Source organism: Euprymna scolopes, chromosome 15, assembly GCF_053919585.1.
Source record: "Euprymna scolopes isolate OS-2025 chromosome 15, ASM5391958v1, whole genome shotgun sequence".
Lineage (NCBI taxonomy): Eukaryota > Metazoa > Mollusca > Cephalopoda > Sepiida > Sepiolidae > Euprymna > Euprymna scolopes.
Genome location: NC_136496.1, coordinates 49,225,676 through 49,251,648, shown reverse-complemented (window position 1 = coordinate 49,251,648; position 25,973 = coordinate 49,225,676). Strand labels below are relative to the sequence as shown.

General features: G+C 34.8%; 1 protein-coding gene across 5 annotated transcripts in view; it reads left to right on the top strand.

The window, feature by feature from the left end:
* LOC145293821 (TAF6-like RNA polymerase II p300/CBP-associated factor-associated factor 65 kDa subunit 6L) overlaps positions 1-25,973 on the top strand; it is a 313,860-nt gene that overhangs the window by 80,118 nt on the left and 207,769 nt on the right. For all 5 annotated transcript variants that reach the window (XM_080140452.1, XM_080140453.1, XM_080140454.1 and 2 more), the window contains one exon: positions 25,722-25,833. In XM_080140452.1, coding sequence (XP_079996578.1) covers positions 25,798-25,833 — 36 coding nt within the window. In that variant the 5' untranslated portion in view covers positions 25,722-25,797. The remainder of the gene's footprint in view (positions 1-25,721; positions 25,834-25,973) is intronic.

The window sequence follows — 25,973 nt, the reverse complement described above, 5'->3', positions numbered from 1 at the left end:
CTTATGTTCGAAATAACAAATGATACATAAAGATACAAAATTCCTCTCTCGTAAGAATAACAAATATATTACAAAACCAAATTCAATTTGCTCATTGTTTATCCGGCCCCGAGCAACGCCAGGTAGCCCTGCTAGTCTATATATATAAAAGCCAAAATGTGTGTTTCTATGTATGTATGTATGTGTTTGTATGCCTCGCAAAAACTTTCCACACGTGTCACGGATTTTTGCCAGATTGGTATCATTTTTAAACTTCCCACCTTCGCCCGACAAATATCGAAAAATTGACCAAAAAAGTTGATTTCTTCACCCTGAAATCAGCAGTTTTCTACAGGGGAAGGGGTCAGCAAAAACCGTCCCCTTATGACGAGTTCGGTTCTACGCATGCGTCATGCAACGTCATAACCTGATTTAGTTTAAATATTTGAAAAACTGACACAACTTCGTGGACGTCATCTTAGCTCAGTTGCTTAGAGCGCGGCCTCATTATCTAAACGTTTTGAGTTTGAATCGTGGTGTGAGATGTCTTTTTTTTCTCGATTTTTTTAATTTTAATATTGAAGCAAGGTTATTTAAGCCATTTTTCACGTAACGTTCGTTTTTCTGTTGTTTTTTACTTCGCTTAATATTAGGTTTTCATTAACAAACCCCCCCCAGCCCCACCCGACCACACACACCCAAAAACACCCGGGCAACACCAGGTAACCCCCGGAGCCATTTTTCACGGTTTTTTTTTTTTTGGGGGGGGTATTTTTAAGATTTTTTAAAGTAGTTTTAACATTCGTTTTTCTGTTTTCTTTTTTTGTTTTTCCGATTTTTACATTTACCTTACGTTAGTTTTTTTTTTTTTTTTTTAAATATTTACTTTGCTTATTCTTATGTTTTGATTAACACCCCACCCGAGCGCACACACACACACACCGAAAAACACCTGGGCAACGCTGGGTACCCCCCGCTAGTCTATAAATATAAATGCGAAAATGTGTATATATATGTATGTTTGTATGTATGTTTGTGTGTCCGCTAAAAACTTTTGACAGACAGAACAAAAATTCACAAACTTGGTATCATATTGAAGCTCCATTCTTCGCCCGAAAAATATCGAAAAATTGGCCAAAAACATTAATTTTTTCACCCTGAAAGCAACAATTTTCTACACGGGGGCGGTCAACAAAAACCGTCCTCTCATGACGAGATCGGTTCTACGCATACGTCAGCTGACGTCATGACCTGATTTAGTTGAAATAGTTGAAGAACTGACTGAATTTCATGTACGTTGTGTTAGCTCAGTTGGTTAGAGCATTGGTTCATTATCTAAACATTTTGGGTTCAAATCGTGGTGTGAGATTTTTTTTTTTTTCTCGATTTTTTTAATTCTAATATTGAAGCGGTGTTATTTAAGCCATTTTTCACGTAATGTTCATTTTTCTGGTTTTTTTTTTTACTTCGCTTATTCTTAGGTTTTCATTCACTAACCCTGACCGTACAAACACACACCCAAAAACACCCGGGTAGCCACCGATTTTTAAAATTTTAATATCGAAACAGGCTTATTTAAGCCATTTTTCACATGTTTTTTTTTTTTGTTTTTAGTTTTAATGTTCATTTTTCTGTTTTATTTTTTGTTTTTTCGATTTTTACATTAGTGCCTTACATTAGTTTTTTTTGTTGTGTTTTTTCTCGATGTTTTGATTGAGTGTGTGTGTGTGTGTTTGTATGTCCGCTAAAAACTTTCGACAGACAGAACAAAAATTCACAAATTTGGTTTCATTTTAAAGCCTGACCCTCCGGGCGACAAATATCGAATTTTTGGCCCATTAAGACCAGTCTAAGGGGGTGAGCTGGGCGTTTTTCTGCAGGGGAACCCCCAAAAAATGACATTTTTTCGTTTTTCCTATGTATTTAAGTAGTAATAATGTGATGATCTAATGATATTTATACGTAATTAAAAAAAACGCTTAGTCATGTCACATGATGTGACGTCACCACTCAGTAATGGCAATGTCTGTAAGTAAAACAATGACTATAATAAACGATTCTTATTGGTAAATTTGCGAGAATCATACAAATTAAAATATTAACTTAAAGGTTATGCAAATGGTACCAAAGTAATTGTTGGGTTAAAAATAGTAAAATCCAAGAGTTACACGAAAAATCACAAGCGAAAATGATACGTACAAAAAAATAATATGCTTAAAAATATAAATCGATGACAGGACCAGTCACTATGTTTACAAATAATATTACCAAACAGCCATTTTCTTATGTATTCGTACCATTATGACCTCGTAACTCTGTTTAGATGGAAGGCGAGGGGGATGTATCCGCTTGACTTCCTCCTTATTTTTTGAGTAACGTTTGTTTCTATAAAGCTACACATGCCAGGCATGACCACTTCCTTATTTTCGACCAAATGACTCCTGCAGCTCACTAAAGTTAAGCAATATGTAGTCTGGTCATTCTAAGATAGGTGACTACTTGGGATTACCAAATGACTTATGCAGATCGCTAAAGTAAAGCAACATTGAGTCTTGCTATTACCAGATGGGTGACTATTTGGGAATACAAAATGCGTTTTGTAGATATCCAAAGTTAAGCAATAATGAGGTTGGTCATTCTAAGATGGGTGACTACTTGAGATTATCAAAGGATTTATGCAGATCACTAATCACTAGATTGTTATAATATGTAAGTGACCTCCCTTGGATGTAGATTCATTGTTGAACACCATTAGAATAATATACAATCACTGTTATAATATGTGAGTGACCTCCCTTAGATGTAGCTTCGTTGTCGAATACCATTAGAATAATATACGATCATTGTTATAATATGTGAGTGACCTCCCTTGAATGTAGGTCCATTGTCGAATACTATTAGATTAATATACAATTATTGTTATAATATGCAAGTGACCTCCTTTGGATGTAGATTCACTGTCGAATACCTTTAAAATAATATACAATCATTGTTATAATATGCAAATAACCTCCTTTGGATGTAGCTTCATTGTAGAATTCCATTAGATTAATATACAATCATTGTTACAATATGCGAGTGACCACCTTTGGATGTAGCTTCACTGTCGAATACCATTAGATTGATATACAATCATTGTCATAATATGCAAAAGACCTCCCTTGGATGTAACTTCATTGTCGAATACCATTAGATTAATATACAATCATTGTTACGATATGCGAGTGACTTCCCTTGGGTGTAGCTTCCTTGTAGATACCATTAGAAAAGTATACAATTACTGTTATAATATGTGACCTCTCTTGAGTGTAGCCTCATTGTCGAATACACTTAGAATAATATACACTCATTGTTATAACATGTAAGTGACCTCCCTTGGATTTAGCTTCATTGTCGAATATCATTACATAAATATACAATCATTGTTATAATATGCGAGTGACCTCCCTTGAATGTAACTTCATTGTCGACTACCATTAGATTATTCAAGTAACCTCCCTTGAATGTAGCTTCATTGTCGAATACCATTAGATTAATATACGATCATTGTTATAATATGCTAGTGACCTCCCTTGAACGTAGCTTTATTGTGGAATATCATTAGATTAATATGCAATCATTGTAATATTATGCCAGTGAACTCTTTTTGATGTGACTTCATAGCTGGATATTTGTACAAGCAGAATACCCAGTGTTGTCGGTGATTGGATTAGAAAGGGAGATATATGTACTAGTGTTATATAGGGGTTTCATTGAGAGTGTTTTAAGAGTGTGTCTTAGAGGAGAGAGTTTCTTAGAGAGTCTTATTATAAGTGATGTCGTGTAGAGAGATGTTGTTGCAAGAGAGATTGTTCGTTTTATGACGATTCATATATATATAAAAATATGTTCATTACTTAGAAGTGTTGCTATGGTAACTCTTTGAGTGAGGAGATAGTGTTCAGACAGTCTTAGTGTAGATATGAGATGTAGAGTTCACATTGTAGATATGAGATGTTTATGTCATGACATTTTATAACACAGACATATAGACATATAATAACAATTCAATTGACCTTTTTGTAGAATCACAACACAAGAGGACATTTTATAAAAACACATGATGGGTTTATTTCTTCACGACCGGCCGTGGTTCTCATCATCAAGAATTCAAAGCTTCACATATTAAGTTTCAAAGTCACCGTCTCGCTTCTAGACGTTCAAATTCCCAGACTCTCTCTGAGTGTCTCATTAACTAACTAACTAACTCTCACTTCCTATATTGAGAAATCCATGCATGTCTGGCCAACGTGACCACAATTCACGTGCCATCAACATGCGCAACCTGCACGTTTCCGAACATTCTGATTTCCCATTTTTTCTTTGTTGTTTTCACAAAGGAATTCAACCTACATATCTAATTCATTTAACCCATATTTTATTATCCACATTCTTTCTAACAATGATAGTTTATTTATTATTTATTTCATCAGAATCAACAATTTACTGGACATTCCATTTAAACCTATTGTTCTTTAAAACTTATACCCAGGGTTCGATTCCTGCTTTCTCTCATTTTATTTTCATTTTAACTAAATCTCTCTATTTTTATACTTACATGAAAAGGGGACAGCCCTTATCATGTAACATCCCTCCCTTCCATATTTGACACAAAAAAAAAATGCATTTTTAAATTTAGTACATTTTTTTTTCTGCATTTACACAACCACACATCTAGGAAAGATCAGGCTAAAAAAAAAAAATCTCTTTCAGTCAGCTCTCCTCGGCTGACTTCACAATTATTATATTTTTATAAGATCAGAACCTTTCTGATCTTCTTGGCATTTACTTTTTGGGTTTAGGGTCATTACCTATGATTCACATCATCTACTTTCCAACCACCCATATGCCACAGAGTAGAGGTTTCCACCTCCCTCGAAATGGACGACTTCCTTTGTCCCAAAAGTGTCCTGATCAACTCTTTCCGCATGGTTAGTCTTATCAAGTATGGCTTTTTTTATTTTTTTTATTCTATAACTACCTTATACAGGACATACCAAAGCTCATAACCAATCTTCTTGGTTGGCTTTAACTATCAAGATATACCTTTTTTTCTCTCATATGGATTCACTCGGATTTCCTTGCTTGGATTCTTGAACTTCCCCTATCCAAGATCCAGCAGATATATCCCACATTCATGCATCTCTAAAAAAAAATACAAGGTTATATCTTTCTTACGTAATCTACGGCATATTTTTGCCTGTCTCTTACTTCATTAAGCTATATGTGATTGCCTCGGGACTACCTATCATCGGTTTACTGGTCCCCTTAAGAATTTTCGTATTCTTTCCAATGCCTGTTTATTAATTAAGCCAAGTCTTACCACTTGCTTGGAGTCGTTACGTGCAACCAGCTTATTTTAAGCACTTAATTAACCAGGTTCCCAAATTTTTCGAATAGGGGCACATCTTGTGCTTATCAATCCCTACCAAGTCACTTTTCTTGGAAAAAAATTATAGGATCTCTAAAAAAAAAAACAAAACAAAAACCAACTGCTAAAAAAAAACATCTTTCTTACGGCTTATCACATCTAAAAACTCTCTAAATACTCGTTTACATAATTTTAATTCTTGTCCCCCTTCTAAAATTCTAACTGAATCTGTAAGCCAACCATACGTCTTAACTAGTTTTATTTTCTCCTAGACTGTTTAAATCTAATGTATATTTACTGCTGACTTTGAATTCTTGCTGTGAAAATCAATAACATTTACATGAAGTATAAATTTACAATATTGTTTAAAACACATTTCCAAAAGAAAATACCTTAATACATTTAAACATTTTGCAACAAAACACAAAAAAAAAAAAAAAATTCGTTACATTATGCATTTCAAAAGTCCGTTGACACAAAACAAAAATTTGTCCTTTTTTCAAAGACCAAAACAATTAAATCTCACTAAAAAGCCGAAAATTATACACAGTGCATAAATTTGATTTCATTCTGCATCTTTCTTTTTTTATAGTGTATTTTATTTATTTATTCATTCTTTCTTTTAATACTCGAGAATTCTAAATGTACTTTCGACTTTTGACACTAAATTGTTATTTATTATGATTGACAGTTTCTCTTAAACAATTCAGACATTAACACACATTTATGAATGACACTGTCCTATTTTTATTTGTGTGCGGCTGTGTTTTTATTTTATTTATGAATGAAATATTCGTGGGTAGTTTTTTTTTTTTTTAACTGACCGTATCTCTTTTCATTCATTACGGCATATCGGCCTTTTTTTTCTTTTTTAATATTTTCTTGTAAACTTTAGTTTTCTGTGTGCGTGTGTGTTCAAATTTTTTTTCTTTTTTTGTTCGCATTTCTGTGATCGTGTGATGTTTTTTTTTTTCCGTGGTATTATTTATTTATTTATTTTTTAATTATCGTGGACCCTTTTAAAACGTTGTGTTTCTTTTTTTTTTTTTTTATTCTGTGGTTCCGAAGTTTTTTCTTTTTTTTTTTAAAAACTCACCCTTGCTGGGTGGTCTGGTTGCTACGGCTCCAAATTGTATTTATTATATATACCCCAGGTTCGGTTTTGCATCGCTGATGCAAACTGGCTCACGGGCACCAAATATGTATATGTTATATAGGGGTTTCATTAAAAGAGAGTCTTAGAGAGAGTTTTAAGAGTGAGTCTTAGAGGAGAGAGTTTCTTAGAGAGTCTTATTATAAGTGATGTCGTGTAGAGAGATTTTGTTGTAAGAGAGATTGTTCGTTTTATGACGATTCATATATATATAAAAATATGTTCATTACTTAGAAGTGTTGCTATGGTAACTCTTTGAGTGAGGAGATAGTGTTCAGACAGTCTTAGTGTAGATATGAGATGTAGAGTTCACATTGTAGATATGAGATGTGTATGTCATGACATTTTATAACACAGACATACACATCTCATATCTACAATGTGAACTCTACATCTCATATCTACACTAAGACTGTCTGAACACTATCTCCTCACTCAAAGAGTTACCATAGCAACACTTCAAAGTAATGAACATATTTTTATATATATATGAATCGTCATAAAACGAACAATCTCTCTGAGTCATAACAACAATACATCCCTCAGCAACATCTCCCTAAGTCTCTCACAACATCCCTCTTAATAAAAGACTCTCTCTCCAAGACACAACGACAAACTCTCTTATCATGTAACACTAGCAAAATACCCGACGTTGCCTGGGATTGGATGAGATAGGTGGGATGTTTCCTAGGAGAATACCTGGGATCGGATAAGATAGGTTGATATTAGTGATAACAGAATACCCTATATAGGAAAATGGGGCGATTGTGTCGTAAAATCTTGAAAAATTATTGTCCAAATAAATAACATATCAAAGAATTATGAAAAATGATGAAATGTGAGTTATTTGATTGCTGTGTTTGTAATGAAATAACTAGCCTGACAATGTCTGAAATGTATTTTTTGTAAGAGGAAGGGTATTATGTGGGTTAAATAATGAAAAATGATTGTCGAAATTAGTAACATATCCAAAAATTATGAAAAATGATAAAATGTGAGTTATTTGATTGGTGTGTTTGTAATGAAAAAAACAAAAAACAAAAAAAAAACAGCCAGACAAGTTATTATTTTAAGAAAGAGGAAGGGGATTATGTGGCTCTAATGAAAAATGATTGTCGAAATTAGCAACATATCCAAGAAATATGAAAATTGATTAAATGTAAGCTATATGTGTTTATAATGAAATAAACAGCCCATACATAGTCTGAAAGTGATTATTTCAGTAAGAGGGGGTCAATTATGTGGGTTACATGATAAAATATGATCGTAAAAATTAGTAACATATCCAAGAATTATGAAAAATTAGTAAATTTGAGTTATTTGTTTGGTGTGTTCTTAATAAAATAGAAAGCCAAGATGATGTATCAAAGTTATTATTTTAGTAAGAACAGGGCTATAATTAGTATTAAATTAAGAAAAATGATTATCGAAATTAGTAAACTATCCAAGAATTATGAAAAATGATGACAGTGAGTTATTTTATTAGTGTGTTTGTAATGAAATAGACAGCCCAGACAATGTCTCAAATGTATTATTTTAGTAAGAGGTGGGCGATAATGTTGGGTAACTCATGAAACATGATTGTTGAAATAAGTAACATATCCAAGAATTATGAAATGTAAGTTATTTTATTTGTGTGTTTATAATGAAATAAACAACCCAGAAAAAGTCTCAGAGTTATTTCTTTAGTAGGATGGGGTCAATTATGTGAGTTTAATCATGAAAAATTACTGTTGAAATTAGTAACATATCCAAGAATTATGAAAAATTATTAAATGTGAGTTATTTGATTGGTGTGTTTGTAATAAAATAACTAGCCAGATAATATATCTAAGTTATTATTTTAGTAAGAGGAGAGAGGATTATGTGGGTTAAATCATGAAAAACGATTGTCGAAATTAGTATCATATACAAGAATTATGAAAAGTTATTAAATGTAAGTTATTTGATTGGTGTGTTTATAATGAAATAAACAGCCCAGATATTGTCTGAAAGTTAGTATTTTAGTAAGAGGGGGTCGATTATGCGGGTTAAATCATAAACAATGATTGTTGAAATTAGTAACATATCCAAGAATTATGAAAAATGATTAAATGTGAGTTATTTGGATGATGTGTTTGTAATGAAAAACCAGCTAAGACAATGTCTCAAAGTTATTATTTTTGACAGGTGAGCGATAATGTGGGTTAAATTGTCGAAATTTGTAACAATCCAAAAATTATGGGATTCAACGAGATACGTCCACATATATACTTACAGATTACCCGGAGTCACCCTGGATTCAATGAGATACATGCAAATGTATGCAAGCAGAATACACGGTCACCTGGGATGTAATGAGATAGATGCAAATATATACTAGCAGAATACTTGGCGTTGCCTTGGATTGAATTAGATTGATTGAAATATATACTAACAGAATACCTTGCGTCGCCCAGGATTTAATGAGATTGAGATATATACTAGCAAACCACCCCGCGTTACCCGGGATTGAATGAAATAGGTGAGAATATTACCAAAATCCAAGAATTATGGGATTCAACGGGATACGTCCACATATATACTTACAGATTACCCGGAGTCACCCTGGATTCAATGAAATACATGCAAATGTATGCAAGCAGAATACATGGTCACCTGGGATGTAATGAGATAGATGCAAATATATACTAGCAGAATACTTGACGTTGCCTTGGATTGAATTAGATTGATTGAAATATATGCTAACAGAATACCTTGCGTCGCCCAGGATTTAATGAGATTGATTGAGATATATACTAGCAAAACACCCAGCGTTGCCTGGGATTGAATGAAATAGGTGAGAATATTAGCAAAATACCTGGCATCGCTAGTGATTTGATGAGATAAATGTGTTGTATATTACCCATCCTTGCATATACATGCTGTAAATTACCTACCCTAGGTAAGATACAATTATTTCATATGTGTAATACCCGTCTTATGTAGGTAAAATATTCTTTTGCTCGAAATAGCAAATGATACATGAACATACAAAATTCCTCTCTCATAAGAATAACAAATATATTACAAAACCAAATTCAATTTTTTCATTGTATATCATACTAGCGGGGCTACCCGGCGTTGCTCGGGAACGTATAGTTCCCGAGCAACGCCGGGTAGCCCCGCTAGTATGATATAAAAGGATGTGGGGCAATAATTATTGTAAGATTCTGATATTATTTCAACTGGAACATACCTTATGTAAGTTCTCGTTAAGGATGACTTGTTTCTTACACACACACAATTTATGAAGTTTGGGTCTTCTGTTTGTGCAATTCTTTTTTTACCGAAAGGATGAAATCTTAATTCAATTTGTCCTTCCCATGAATTTATTAGTAATTTTTTTGTCAGGAGTGGAATACTCGCTTAGCAAGAAGGGGAATACTCTGCTATGTTGGCAGGAATTACTCTCTATCTTCGCTTGTCTTCCTGCTTCAAAAAACACTGCTGAGCTTTTGTTAATTTTCTTACTTCCTCCCCTCACAATGACCCTTCTTCCTAGCAACTGGTTTCTTGTATTGGTCGTTGTCGTTCAAAATGAGGGTCTAAATCATGAGATGTCCTCTACTCAACGTCAGGTTTCTGCCTCTTATTTTAGACTAGCTTAAATTAGGGGAACATATGCTAGCAAGTCTCTGCTAATTTTTTTCTTTTTTTTATTACATCTGTAGGACAGAATATGTGACTATAACAGCTTTATGTAAACTATAGGTAAATCAGTGATTGATGATGGTTGTTCAAACAATATACAGAAACACTCAATCGTGTTACAATAAGAACACATTTAGTAATAGCTTTAATGTTTAAGTAGGAGTACATCAGAATTATGTTATTTTTCCTTTGTAACTTAAAAGCATTTTCTAGAGAGTTTCATTCTGTTTGTCTGGAAGAGATGATATATGAAGTACTTTTCTGTGAAACAGTGGAAGATATACTTGTTAAGATTTGAAGAAATGTTGTAGAATAAATCCAGAACTCCTTCTTCCAACGACCAATACAAGAAACCAGTTGCTAGGAAGAAGGGTCATTGTGAGGGGAGGAAGTAAGAAAATTAACAAAAGCTCGGCAGTGTTTTTTGAAGCAGGAAGACAAGCGGAGATAGAGAGTAATTCCTGCCAACATAGCAGAGAATTTCCCATTACCATGTCTCCTTCTCCAGCATCAGGCATCTACATTCTAAAGGTTGAAACCCAATTGCAGGAGACTAATCTGGACCTATTATTCCTAAACGAAGCTGGAATTGGACTGACCATTTCCCTAGATGAGTTCATAATTCAAGGATACTCTAACTTAACATCCAAATCTGACCCCCAAGATCACCATGGGCATGTAATATGTGCCTACATTAAAGATGGCTTTCTATGTGGTAACGACATCTCCAGAGAAGATCCTATCTTACCCTATATGCGCTTCCAGGTTGCACTTGCTTACACCACTGCGTTTATATTTGCCTTCTATCGCCCCCACAATAGCAGAGTTACAATCTTTAAGAGTATATCTGAGAAAATTGACCACATCCTGTCTGCTCATCCTTCAGCTGACTGTGGAGACTTCAATGTCCACAATGTGGAATGGTTAACCAACTCAAACAAGACATGATGAGAGGAGGTTCTGTCACGATTTCTCCATAGCTTATGACCTCACTCAGATTGTTCACAAACACACCTGTGTGCCCGACACTGACGGTCAATATGCAAGTCTTCTAGACCTTTTTCTCATAACTTGCCCTGAGCGATGTTCATCTTCTGTTCTGTCTCCACTGGGATCCTCTGACCACTCGGTTGTATCAGTGAAGATAAAAATGAAATGTAATAAATAGTGGTGGGACAATTAATTGGAACCGGAATTCTTAATCGTAAGAATCGTGTATTTTGGGGGGAATCGGAATCGCATCGTTAAAAAATACCTTAGATTTACAATTCTTTCATTACGATTCTCTTATATTTTTAAGTTAAACTGTTTGTTTGAAGTGAGATTAATGCTGTCAAAAATTTATGATAAAAACATCATAGAACTTTTTATACCATATTTGATATGATGTACAAGAATTTTATTAGCTATTTTAAAGGTAATTTTTATTTATCTTAATGAGTTTTCCTATTCCGTCACATACATAGGCAATGTCTGTCTGTTTCGAAAATTCAAGGTCCATGATTAGTTATCTGTTTGTACTGTTGCGAAAATTTAGGGGTCACGAGATAACATTGTTTTCATTTGTGAGCAAAGTTTATTTATGTATAAAATGGCCTAACTACGTCAAGTCCATGAAAAAGTTGATGAATATTTAACCCTTAGAGAAAAAAGAGTTTACAGTGCTCTTATTGCGAGTAAATCATGTTAAAAATCAGTGTTTTTTCCAACTGGTGACTAAAAAGGGGGGGGGGGCTTATCTTTTGGCAAGTTTTTTTTTTACCGACACTCTTCCATTAGGAAATGAATGAAAAATCTCATTAGTAAATGAAAAATGTCTTGTCAACCTTTATATATTTAAAAAATAAAACAAACAAAGTCAAATTATTTAAACAATAAAAGGTTTAATAGAACAATACATGTACTTTCTATTTTCTGAACGAAGGCTGTTTCAGGAAATATTTCTAAGACTAAAGTGATACTGATCATTTGGGTCTCGGTAGGCTTTTTTGAAATATCCAAGAACAAAAACGTTAGAACTACATACGATTCCTCTCAAGGTCTTTCGAAAACTACAAAAGAAAACAATCATTTTGCTATCTGTTAAATAAATGCAGTAAGTGAATTTAAGTTTTTTTTCTTTTAGAAATTTACATTTCATTAAAATATTCTGCGAATGAAGCAATTAAACATTTCTTTTGGAACTTCTTTGCACAATAAAAACAAATAATGTGAAAAATTTATTAAAAAAGGAAAAAAGTGTAACTTTTTTTTTAATCCTTTGAACCCTAACTTTGCAAACTAACTAGTCACTCAGAGCCGTTCAACTAAAGGACTGTAGGGGCTTGGTCGACCACCGATGCCTGGTATCACAGTTGTGATGTGAGTATAAGTAAATGTTTCCCAATCCCTAACAAAAAATAAAAAGGTTGTCAGAAATGGCATTAAGGTGAAGGCGATTTCGAAAGTTCAATAAATGATTTTTTATTTAACAATAGAAATAAACAATTAAATAACATTATTATTGTTAAAAATATTTTTAAAAAATAAATAAATAGGAATAATTTCAGACGATTGAATATAAAAGGCTAAAAATTTAATCAAAGATTTAGTCATTTTTAAATTTCATTTAGAAATAAGAATATTCTAGAAAGTGGAATAAAAATCAGTTAGCAATTGAAGCTGCAAAAAAAGAAAAAGAAATTAAATTTAAAAGAGTTATCGAAGATAAAGAGAAAATAAAACAAAAAATGAATATCAAAAGATAAGCAATTCCCCTTGAAATTTGATGTTATTGTATTTTTGTTGAATTAATCATGACTTACTTTTTCTTTATATTTTTTAATTTATAAAATAATTCCTGAAATTGATTGTTATTAATTTCATGGTGCATCTTTAATTCATGCTTAAAATATTTGTTTTGACTTTTATCTTCAATGAAAGAAATTTTACAAAAAAAATCAAATTGTTTTCAAAATTCCCTTAATTATATTTCCACTTTTTCGCTCCACCAAATTTTTTTGCTACACAAAATTTTTCGATTTATGTAATAGTATATTTCAAAACAACAATTCCATGTAAATCGGAATCAGAATTGTACTTTGTATCGGAATCATTAATCAACATTTTCCTGGAATCGGAAAAAATTTAGGAATCGTCCCAACATTAGTAATTAGTTCTCGGATGTAACTCTCCATTGTACAATATATTGATACTCTATGGCTGACTGGGATAGCTTCCGTACATTTATATCTGATCTAGCTATGCATTCCATGTTTAAAAAGAATGTGTCCTCTATAGTATCGGACCTGACGGAATGCTTAATTGCAGGTATAAACAGCTTCATACCCTCGAAAAAATTCCAGCAAAAACCTATCAGCCAGCCATTGTTCTCTCCAGAATGTGTTGCTGCCATAGCATACAAAAATCACTTTTTCCATTGTTTCCAACATAATAGATGTACTGAGACTAAAGCCGCTTTCAGGACTGCAAGCAACCACTGTAAAAGAGTAATAAAAAATGCAAGAGAGTTGTATGCTCAGTCGATTAAGTTCAAAGTAGCTGAGCAGTGGCTTGGTTCCCACCAGTTTTGGCAAATAACAAACAGGGTCCTGAACAGAAGTGTGTGTTCTATCTCAACTATCATCAATGGATTGGAGATAATCTCATCAGCGTCAGACAAAGCCAAACTCTTTTTGCAGGCAACTCTACCCTATGCGACGAAGGCCATCACCCCCTCCCATTTCCTTCTGTAACAGAAAACACCCTATGTGACATACAAATATCTGTGCATGGTGTTGCCAAGCTAATCAAGAACATTGATTCCAGTAAAGCAACTGGTCCTGACAGCATTCCAATTAATAGTGTTGAAAAAATTTCAACTGGAAATACTTACAAAGCTGTTTAAGCATTGTCTTTAGGAGAATTGCTTCCCAACACCCTGGAAAGCCTCATCAGTATGCCCTGTATTTAAGAATTCAGGTGATCGGTCATCTTCCTCTCTCAGTACAGACCAATAAGTCTCCTGTGTGTCATGATTAAGTTGCTTGAATCTGTTAAATAGAGAAATAGTCAACCACCTCAGCAGAAATAACTTTCTTAGTGACATGCAATATGATTTCTGTTCGGCTAGATTTACAGCAGATGTGCTAACGGTTATATCTCATAAGATTAGCGAATCTCTCAATGGAGGCTTCTTTCCTAGGGCAATTGCTCTTGACATATCAAAGGCCTTTGATAGGATATGGCATAAAGGCCTACTTCACAAGATTTCAAGCTATGGTATAGTTGGAAATCTCTACTTAATTATTAAATCATTTCTCTCTGATAGGTTCATAATAGTGGTTGATGGGCAGAAATCTGAAGCTCTCAGTATTAATACTGTAGTTCCTCAGGGGTCTATCCTGGGCCCAACTCTCTTCTTGATCTACATCAATGATCTCCCAAAACACATCCTTAGATCATGTGTAGACATTTATGCTGACGACACTACCATCTATGGCCACACATGAAAGGCCATAAACAACCAAGTTCTCTCTGATTTTCTCTCCTCTTATCTCGAGCACATGGTACAATGGGGAACGAGGCAACGGGTTACTTTTAATACATCTAAAACCAAGTTTTTATCTTTACATCATCAACACTCTGATCCCCATCTAGCATCAACTGAAATGAATGGGGAGGCTCCATGTTTCAACAATGAGGAGGCTCCATGTTTTGACAAGCTTCTGGGCTTGACCTTTACTCCTGATCCTCCTATGAAACCCGTACATCAAATCTGTTGCCAAGGTCGCTGGAAAAATTATGGGATTGTTCTACCATTCCAGTAGATATCTCACTGCTGATGCAGTTCTCTATCTATATAAAAGCCAAGTATGTCCAATGATGGAATACTGTTGCCATATCTGGGGAGGAGCTGCTAGAAGCAGCTTATCCTGCCTTGACAGAGTACAAAATAGACTTTGTAACTTTTTTCAAAGAAGAGACGTTGCAAGCCTGTTTCTGTTTTATCGTTATTTTCATGGCAAGTGCTCATCTGAGCTCCAATATGTGCCCCCCCAAACTTTCACGAAAAAACACTCATCTAGTTGAAACCACTATCAATAATTATCCCCACTCTTTATCTGTGCCTAAACCGAAACGTAGATTCCATGAACAAAGCTTCTTTCTTAGAACTGCATGCTTGTGGAACTCTCTTTCATTTGTCTGTTTTCCAGCTGACTACAATTTGGTTGTCTTCAAGTCCAACATAAACAAATTCTTGATGAATCGTCCCCTTAAATAATCCAATTTACCAAATTTCCACTACTAACGATTACTACAAAATTATCCCATTGACTACTGTACACTCAATAACCCTTATCCTCAAATGGCCTCCGGGCCTTGAGAAGTGGTGACCCTTATGTTAAAAAAAAGAAAAAAGAAGTAAAAGTCTGAAAGTGAACATTATCAAGATAAATGATGATAAATGGTTGCACTCTTAGAAAGCCCCCAGAAAGAGGAAAGCTACCCTACTCAGTTTGTGGAAAGGGAGTTCCATATAAGTCAATTTTTTGTGGTACCTGTACACATTGGAACAAGTCCTGTAGAATTACTAGTAGGTCCATAGAGGATAACCAGTTTATATGCAAGAAGTGCAAGACAAATGAATATGGATGAGATGTGATGAAAGTATATCTGGAGTGAAAAGCTATAGAGGTTGTTAAGTTTTGTCAGGTTTTGTTACCTTGGTGAATCAAATGCTGGTGTGATTGTAAGATTTAGGAGTGAATGGAGTAAGTTTAGGAAACATCTGTCATTACTAACTTGCAGAACATTACCACTATCAACCAAAAGGAAAATTGATCAGGCTTGTATGGAAGTGAAACCTGGCCAGAAATTATGAGTATAATATGATAGATGTGTAATGTGAGTCTTTAGACAGGCTTAATTTTGATGACATGATATGAGATATGTGCAGAATGGGAGAAGTTGACAGTATGGCCACTTTGAAAGAATGGGTGTGAGTTTTTGGATTAGAGGTAAAACAGTTGAAATAATAGGTTCAGTTTACAGTTAAAGTCTAAGGAAAACATGATGGTGATAAGAACGGACTTGAGAAAAAGGGATGACCTTGCAAGATATAGGTTAGTTTGAAATTTCTAAGAGCTATTCAAGCATGCAGGCATGTAAAACAGATGTCAGATATAATGATGATTAGTTTGTATTTGATCGGTTGATAACTTGCTCCATCTGTTTGTCTCACTGAGCTGACCAATGATCTGGCAAATTCTTCTTTAATTAGAAACTTTTACAAGTTTTGTGATTAGCTATCACAGTTTATATAGCATTTTCTGCTTTCCTATGATTGCTTGAACAATGAAAAACTTTTATTTTACAAAAAACTGGTGGGCCTTACTTATGAGCTTTGTAGGATTGAGTCTTATTTAAAAATTACCAAGCTTTAATAACACATCTCAATTAATAAAAGAGAAATTTATGCAAAATTCAACTTCATTCATCAACATAGTTTCCGTCTGGTGTGATACATTAATTCCAATGCTTTTATTTAACAATTCAATGCCTTTTTATAAAACGATTTGTCTGTGGCCTCAAAATATGCGTCAGTTTTCGATATCATGGCATATTCTTTTGAGATCTGCAAACAGCCAGTAGTTGCTGTGGCCAGATCTGGAGAATAGAATAGATGCAGAAGCTGCCATTGTTGCAATCAACTTGTGACTTATACAATGTCCTGGTGAAAGAGCACTTTTTTCTTTCATCTGAAGCTGTATTTTTTGTCTATTTGTTCTATCAAATGTTCTAATAATGCTATATAATATTTACTATTGATGGTTCTTTCTTTCTCCAAATAATCAATGAATAAAGTAACTTATGCATCCCAAAATGTGGAGGTGAAAACCTTGCCTCTTGCTGTCTGCATCTTTGGATGACTTTCACCTCAGCTAATTGCCAATGTGATTCCAGATAGAAATGATGGATCCATGTTTCATCCATTGCCACATTTTAATGCATGTGGTCAGAAGCTAAGAAAAACAGAAGTCTTACCGTGGGTGTACAGCGAGTGAGTTCAGGCCGAGAAAAGGAAAAACAAAGATGGTGGCCAGCATTTTATTACGCGCGTTCTCCGTTCTTGCAAAATCTTGTGTGCGCATGAAGCTGGAAACTACAAAGCGAGCTTCATTATTCCGAATCTGGCAGGAGAGTAGGTGCAACAGGAGTGGAGATTCTACTTTCTCGGATTTATTCCCTTTTGTGTGTTTGAGGTGAATCCCCCCCCCCTCCTTAGGAGGCGCATTGCAGTTTAAGTACTGTGCCCCCCCCCCCCTTTTTTTTTTTCGCTTGAAATGAGGGACTTTAGCCAAGCAAATACAGTGGCAGAGTCTGTTTTGGTGCAGATGTCACGCAGTCCCCATTTCAAGGCCAGATTTACCCCTTTGATTATCGCATCTAATTCTGCTACATTGATGTGGCTGACATCATTCTTCTTCCTTAACCAGGCTGCATCTTCTGCAACCACTCCTCCAACTTCCAAGACTACCCCTGTTGTAATGCTGCTTGCATCACACCACACGACTCCATCAAATGTTCACGTTACGTTCCAGGTTCCCCGGACTGGGTCTTGCCATTCTGCTTCTGTCAGGAGCTCTTCCATCATGGCAACCGTTCTTCCTTCCACTTTATCATCCCATCCTCTTCCTTCGGCATGCCTCTTTATGTAGCTGCATGCTGGTCTAAGCCAGCCAGCAATGGGGTAATGTCCGATCAACTTCCCGCATATGGAAAAAAGTTCCCGTCTGTTGAGCTCTTGCTTCAGTTGCGGGATCTCGTTCCCCCTTCGAAACTCTAGGCTGCCCGACGCACCTCGTTTCAGCCGTAGTCCCAAAGCAGCCCCTCAGTCTAATTTTTCTGGCACTTTGGCAACCAACCCAAACCTCTTCAAATGAGCCACCACCTCCTTGGCATTTACCAGAGTCTCATTCACAAGAATGTCATCTATGTATGAACTCACTGCCCCATCTCCTTTTCCCATTGTTTTCAGAATTTTCCTGAGGATGGTTGACATGATCTTGGGTGCCGAATTTAACCCGAACCCCACTCGCGTAAGGCAGTAGGTTTTGCCTTTATACATGAATAACTGGTATCTCCAGAGCTTCTTGGCTATGCGGAGTTGCAAATAGGCAGATTTTAGATCTACCAACGTAGACACCCCATTCATCTGCCTCCATTCTCTAATGGTCTCACTGCACATATCTACAGTGTCTCCTCCAGTATGGCACTCAGCATGTTGGTTCAGCTCTCGGAAATCCAGGACCGGTCTTACTTTCCCTTTAGTTGGTTGCAGAACATCCATGAATGGCAAAATGCCCGACTCAACGTCATCCATCCAAGGCAGCAGTATACACTCCTCAATCCATCGGTCCACTTCTTGTTCAAACTCCTTATCTCATTCGCGTAGACATCAACAGATTCACCAGTCTACCTCTTCTCCTTCAACTTATTAAAGGCCTCAAAATACCCCTCTGCAAAAGCTTCAATCAGTCGACCCTTGATGGCGTCTGCGTCACCCTGGTCTCGCTCGCTGAGCTCCAAATAGAGGGCCAGCGTGTCCCCTTCTAGAAACAGTGGTATTACTGTGGCCACATCGTCCAACTTTTGAATCCTTGCCACGAGGTCCACTTTTTTAAGCCACACCACCACATCACCGTCGCCATTAAAAGACTTAATCATGTTGCTTAAGCCAGTGTTGGCCATCGCCGAAATAGCTTGAAAATACTATCTTTAAAAAAAAAAGAGGGGGGGGCACGGTCCTTAAACTGCAGTGCGCCTCCCGAGGTGGGGGGGGGGGTTCACCTCAAACACACAAAAGGGAATAAATTCGAGAAAGAATCTCCACTCCATTTGCACCTACTCTCCTGCCAGATCTGGAATCTCACCAGCACCGAAAAATGAAGCTCGTTTTGTAGTTTCCAGCTTCGCAATGCATTTTCTTGAGTTGAAACAGATGACGCTTTGTTTTTTGATTGCCTGTGATATGTGACAATCACTTTGAACACAGCATTCCCAATGACAAATGTTTATGCAAAATGATGAATACATTACCTTCTGATATTTCCAACTCCTTTGCTTATGCAACCTTAATTTACGATCAGTCAAAAGAAGTCAGTGAACATTTTTATATTTTCCAGGATAACTGCCAAATTTGAGTAACCTAATCGTTCAGCAACATTTGTATCTGTATGACCATGTTAAAAGTAAACATACAACCTCTGAACCATTGTTTTTGATGGAGCAGAGTCAAAATAACACTTATCAAGCCATTGCTTTGCTTGAATAATATTTTTTCCTATCAGAAAGCAATGTTTGGTGAATTTATTACTGTAGTTTTACTTAAACAACTGTAATTTATAAACTAATAATTTTATGGCATTTGAATATTAATACTTTCTAAAAATCATATCGAATTTCTTTTATTAGTGGTGTCAGATGACACCACCAATAAAAGAAATTCCATATGTCTAACCTGGGACTTATTGAGTTATGTGTTGTTTGTTAGCAGGTAATTATCCAAAGGTAGTTCTAAAAATGAAGGCTTCTATTTTATTTTTATTAACTCAAAAAGTTGAACAGCTACGAAGACAGGAGTGGTACCATCAATACAAAAGACCTTTTGTGTTCCAGAATTTCTTTTTCTACATAGTCACGACTATTCTTAATACACTTTTGCCTGAAATTGAATCACGTATGTCTGCTTCTAACTAGTGTCCATGACAGGAATTACTTTCTTAGAGTTTCTCACAGTCAATATCTGCAACAAAGAAATGAAACTTTCAGGTCATGAATGCATTAGTTTAGTCATGACAATGCATTCAGGCGAAATAAAAATAGGAGGCATTGCTAACACCTATTGTATTCCTCAAATATAGAAAATGTATTCTTGTGATTTTTGTTTTTATTTTCCAATATAAAATTGTTTGTCAGAGATTTATTTTTTGATATCCTGACAAATTAAATTTTAACTACAATTCATTTTCAAAATCCTATCTCCACAATTCTGTTAAAATCCGACATGATTTTCTCTCATTGGGGATTTCAACCTTAGAAGTATAACAATCTATTTTGAACTCTAAAATACAATCTTTCAACTTACGATTTAATCATTTTCACCTTTTTCACTTTTGAGTTATGGAGTTGAATGCCACTTCAGTATGAGTGATTAGTTGAAATCAGTTGTGAAAAAACTTGTTGAAAATATTTGGCGATATTTTATGTGCTAACTCTTAATTTCTTTAAATAGACGCGGACGAAAAAAACGCTTTGGATAATCACAGATTTCAAGGTAGTTCTACTAAAATAGTCATATTTTTCAAACCAAAGCACTTTGTTCGGAAATGAATATACTTTCAAATGAATTAATAAATATGAATGTACATTATATATTTTAAGAGTTTTAAGCAAATAAAGTGATAAAAATGTGAACGTCATAAAATGGCGTTTTCGGTAAGGTTTTGTAATGCCCCCTCTGTTTTCTAAAGGCCCATACCATGATTGTATGAAGAATTTCGTCGTGAAATTTAGGAACCAATCAGAAGAGGTGTTAATCTTAATACTGTCAAGTGTCTGAAATATTTTTGACCATTTCTTTTTTTGTCATGTTAAAAATAAGACTTTAATATAATGAGTATTGAACATTTTGAAAAAAAAAATTCATCGGACACCCAGTAGTAAGTAAATCAATCTTTTTACTATCTTAATCAATTAAAAATATTATTCTATGTTGAGTAGAACGACGGTAATTGATAATAATTTAAAAGGACCTACCCGAAAAAAAAATGTTTCTATTTTTCGAGTTTTGTCAAATTAAGTTAGTATTAGTAGCAGCAGCTGTAGTATTAGTCATAGCACAGTATAAAAAACAACACGCGTTCTTTAATTTTTATTCAAGAACGAATTAAGAAAAACATGAAAATATGAATATAAATGTTCTGATATGTTTAATTAGAACATTAGTTTAGAACTATTCGGTTTTCAGAATGTATAATGACAGCAATCCCAACCAATTTGACATTATGAATCCATTATAATTTCTCACATTTCTGGTCAAATTTAAAAACATGGTTAAAAAAACAAAGTAAACTTTTGTAGATATATAGCTTGCATGCACTTTTATTCATTGCATTAGTTTTGAACAGCGAATTAAAACAATGTTTTACTGTGAACAGCCACAAATGTTTTTTCAAAATCAAAAGATGTATGAAAATCTTTTTTGTATTACTGTACACATAGATTTGAAAAAGTTGTCAAAAAATAAATATATAACAAATAAATGTTATTAAAGGCAAGATAAGTTACTTTTCTACCTAACTGGATATGTTTTTAGTGTTTATATTTAATGTAACATGTTTATTCAGCTTGAAAAACATAGTGTTTTCCGATGTATTCGTAAATTTAAAATGGCGGCCAACTCTCTCTTTGAGGCGATATGTTTGGAAAAATGAATTATAAATAAAAAACCAGACAAAATACTGTTAGAAACTCGCTCAATATATGTTACCGGGACATAGGCGGATATATATTCGGCAGGTTTTTAACAGTATTTTATCTAGTTTTTAATTTTTAACTCATTTTCCCAAACTTACCATGTGAAAGAGATAGTCGGCCGCCATTTTAACTTTCCAATACATTGGTAACCACTGTATGTCTTTTGAGTTGAATAAACATGTTACATTAAATAAAAACACTAAAAACATATCCAGTTAGGTAGAAAAGTAACTTATCTTGCCTTTGATAACATTTATTTACTTTTTGATAACTTTTTCGAATCCATGTGTACAGTAATACAAACCCTGTTATTTTTTTTCTACTTATTAAACGAAAGGTATTTTTACCACCTGCTCCAGCGTAGTATTAATGGCCTATGGAATAAACACCTTCAACCGCGAAAATAGAAATCAACAAATTTATGGAATTTTCTTCAAAATTTCGTAACACAGTTTCTTATTAAATTAAAACTAAATATAACATTTGCTGACTTATTTACCTGTTGAATACACACACACACACACATATATATATATATATATATATATATATATATATATATCTTTCTGTAAGATATTTATTTGAAATTAAATTTTTGTGAAACTAACCGCCCCCCCCTCTATTATTTTTTGTTGTTTTTGTTTCTGTCAAGTCTTCAGTATGTTCACACATAATTTTCCTTAGCCCTACAATTAATTCAGTCCGAATGGCAACCCTCCCCATATTCTCATTGCATAGAAACCCTCTTAGAACCACACCTAATCGTCTTTAAAAAAATAAAACAAAAAGCATACAGGATTTATCTCCCATAAAACCCCCCAGTTAACTGCCCTAAAACGCTAGAGTGACCTGTAATGGGAAATTATTTTACATTAAATTCTAAAATAAATTTGTTTATCTTTCATTAAAGTTTTTCACAGCATTTCATACATAATTGCCTAAAAAGGTAGAATCACATTTTGGAGGGGTGGTCAGAAGGGGTTGGGTGGGGTTAAACAGGTGTTAATCTACAATAATATCAAAGAAATATTGCAATATATTCATTTTTAAATGGTCTTATGTTTAGATTTAAGTTTTTTGTACATAAAGCACATTACAATTCAACTTTGAGTTCTCCAACTTCTTTCTGTTTATGGATACATGGCATTTTTAAGGAATTGCTGCATATTTATGCACATTTACTGCAGATTATTTGGAAACCATGAACTTTTGAAGATTTTCAGTTGCATATTCTGATTCCTTGTACAAAAATACACTTATATGGTAAATTTCATTGATTAGTCTTGTGTTTTAACAAAGATATGACATTTCTACTGAAAAAGTAGTGTAAAAAATGTGACGAAACACATATGGTTTTAAAGAGGGAAAAATATCCAAACATGCAAGGCACAAAAATAGTCATAACTTCCTTAATTTTAATCAGATTTAAAAAATTTAAAAAGATTCTTTCTTAGCTCATTAAGCTCTTTCTATGTATACCAATATTGAAATATTTAAAGCTATTTCAATTTTTTCATGTGTATTGCTACTTTAAATTAATCATATCATAATTTATATAACTTAATTAAAATATCAGAGACGGTTCTCTAATTGTGCCACTATTAGGCTTACTCAAACAGAATACTGAATTTATCTCTTGTTTGCACCTCTGTTTAAAATGGTCTGGAACAAATTAAAAACTGCATACTTCAAATCTCTCAACTAATTGAGATATCATATGAAATCAAAATGTTGGACTTTTAATGGATATTAATTATGTTATTCATTTTGTAAACCATGTATGACAAAACGAATGTCATGCTGGCTGATACAGAAATGGCACTACATGTGCACAACTGAACTCAAAGCAAAGCCTATACTTATTTGCATACGTGCAAACCTTGTATGGCATGAAAGACAGTGAATTTTCTTGCATGAGCAGAATTTTGTTTCAGAGTCACAGAGATTACATCATTCTTCTCAGAAGGAGAGGAGGAAGAAGTAGAAGACCACCAATTAAAAAAAAACAAACTTAAACACAAACTATTTGGGCATTATGACTGAAGGAAGATTCAACCTAAAACTCATACTGGAATATGATGAGGTAACATCTATTGTAGACAGTTTGGAAAAAGTGGACCTGATTTACAAAATCCCCTTGTTTACCAGCAAGTGTCAGATGCAAATAAAACCAATGTGACAATGGTAAAAGATGCGCTACGCAGGACCTTTTTGTTTTGCATACAAGCAGTTTTCGAGATTATGCTAGGACAAATCAGTAAATGAATTCTAGTCTGCGTTGACAAACCTCTCCACCTTGTTCAAAGGAGTCCCCAGCTAGACACAGAAGTATGCATTCATGATCGAACTGCCTGCCCATACTCAGAAGTTGTTGCATGCATCTGCCAATATTGACTACATTGAGATGGAAAACATACTCAACCAAGCAAGGTCCATTGCGAACAATTAAAGATTTGCTGCCACTATCAACCAATCAGTTACAGAAGGTCCGCAGAGAACTCGCGACATTGCTTTAATTGCTCTGGGCCCAATCATCTGGTTAAGCACTGCTAGTCTGAATGATCGAGGCAGTGCTGTAAGCCAACCATCTGATGTTATTGATGCCAGAGGGAGGGCTATGTCATGTCAAAATGTCCAAAAAATGGAGACGGAGATCTATAGGGGTTCGATTTCCTGCTTAGACTTGATGTTATTCGTCTGTTGGGCAGTGTTCATATAACTAAACATGGTGAGACCAATTTCTTGAATAAAGCTACCAGCTTTGGCATTGCTGTTGCGATGAAAATCAAATGACCCGACTTTGATGTCATATTTGACCCAACTAAGAAACACTGGACTGTGATCTGGAACTGATCAGGCGAGCAGCACCCAAAGCAGCTGATCAGTCGTACACTTGAATACACTGTGCCTGAACCCATTCAGAAGGACTATAATTGTGAATTGCAAACTTGCAAACAGATGGCTGATACCCGGAGAAAGAACTCTGCTGATTGTTTAACATAACAAAGGAAAAGTGCATCCTATTATAGATTACTGCAAATTGAACAACCATGTGGAAGCATATATGGCGATTCTGTCCAAGGATGTGGCTGTTCGACAAGCGATGTCAGTGTTGTTTAAAGTTAGCAGAAGGAAAGGAGAAAAAGAAAGGGAAAAACAGATCAAACCGCGTGTGTGACTTCCACCAGAGCACACCTTTTAAAACTATGGGTGCCATCTTGATTTCTCTCTCTCTTTCGTCCAGCCTCAGAAATCAAGATGGCACCCATAGTTTTAAAAGGTGTGCTCTGGTGGAAGTCACGCAAAATCACGTGGGAGACATGTATAAAAGGAGTTGACAGGTTAGGTTGGTGAGAGGCAGACAGACGGAGGTTGGTGTCTGGTGATCTCAAACCTGGCAGTTGTTGGCTTGCAAAGACAAATTCTTTTTTTTTTTTGTTTCTTTAATTTTGTTGTCCTAAACTAGGAACACTTGAGTCAACATACATCAACAACAGTGTGGAGCGAGTGAAGCAACATTTTCTTTTGGTTTAGGAAAGTGGCTTGAAAACGGCACACTAGTGCTTTGATTGGAAGTCTAGGGAGAATGTGGCACTTTGCAATGGGAATGTGGAAGTGTGATTCTGGATGTCCCAAAGGTTGTGATCTATCCTGCTATTTTCTCCCAGTGCGAGAAACTGATTGTATTATATATATAAATAAATATAAATCATATTATGAAGCAAAGGGCGAATATCGTGGTTCGAAGATGGAATGACATCACAGAATGTGCCCGACGCAAGAAAATTCACTGCACAATTTGCCTTGAGTCCAGTTAAACATGTGCAGTGCCATTTTTGCATTGCTTGGCATGATGTTCATCTCGTCATACATTGTCTACACATTCCGAGGCATTTTTTGTTCTATTTTGCTTTACATATTCATATCTTAACTTTGAAATTGCTCCTAATTTTTTACTTCACTATTTTGAATTCTTTTTCTTTTTAGGTGTGTTGTTTTGTAGACTTCACTTTCCATAATATTGTGGCAATGAAAAACAGCTTTGGTTTACTTTTAAACCTGCATGATTGATCATACAAACTGGAAAATGTCTTCCAAGGTAAGTCACTTATCTCCCAATTTCTGCAATTTACAGGCTGAAATTTTGGAGCACAAATTACAGAAAGTTACCAGTTTGGACGGATAAGATTTATTCTCAAATGTATTTAGTACCTCTCAGTACCATTCTGCAATTACCAA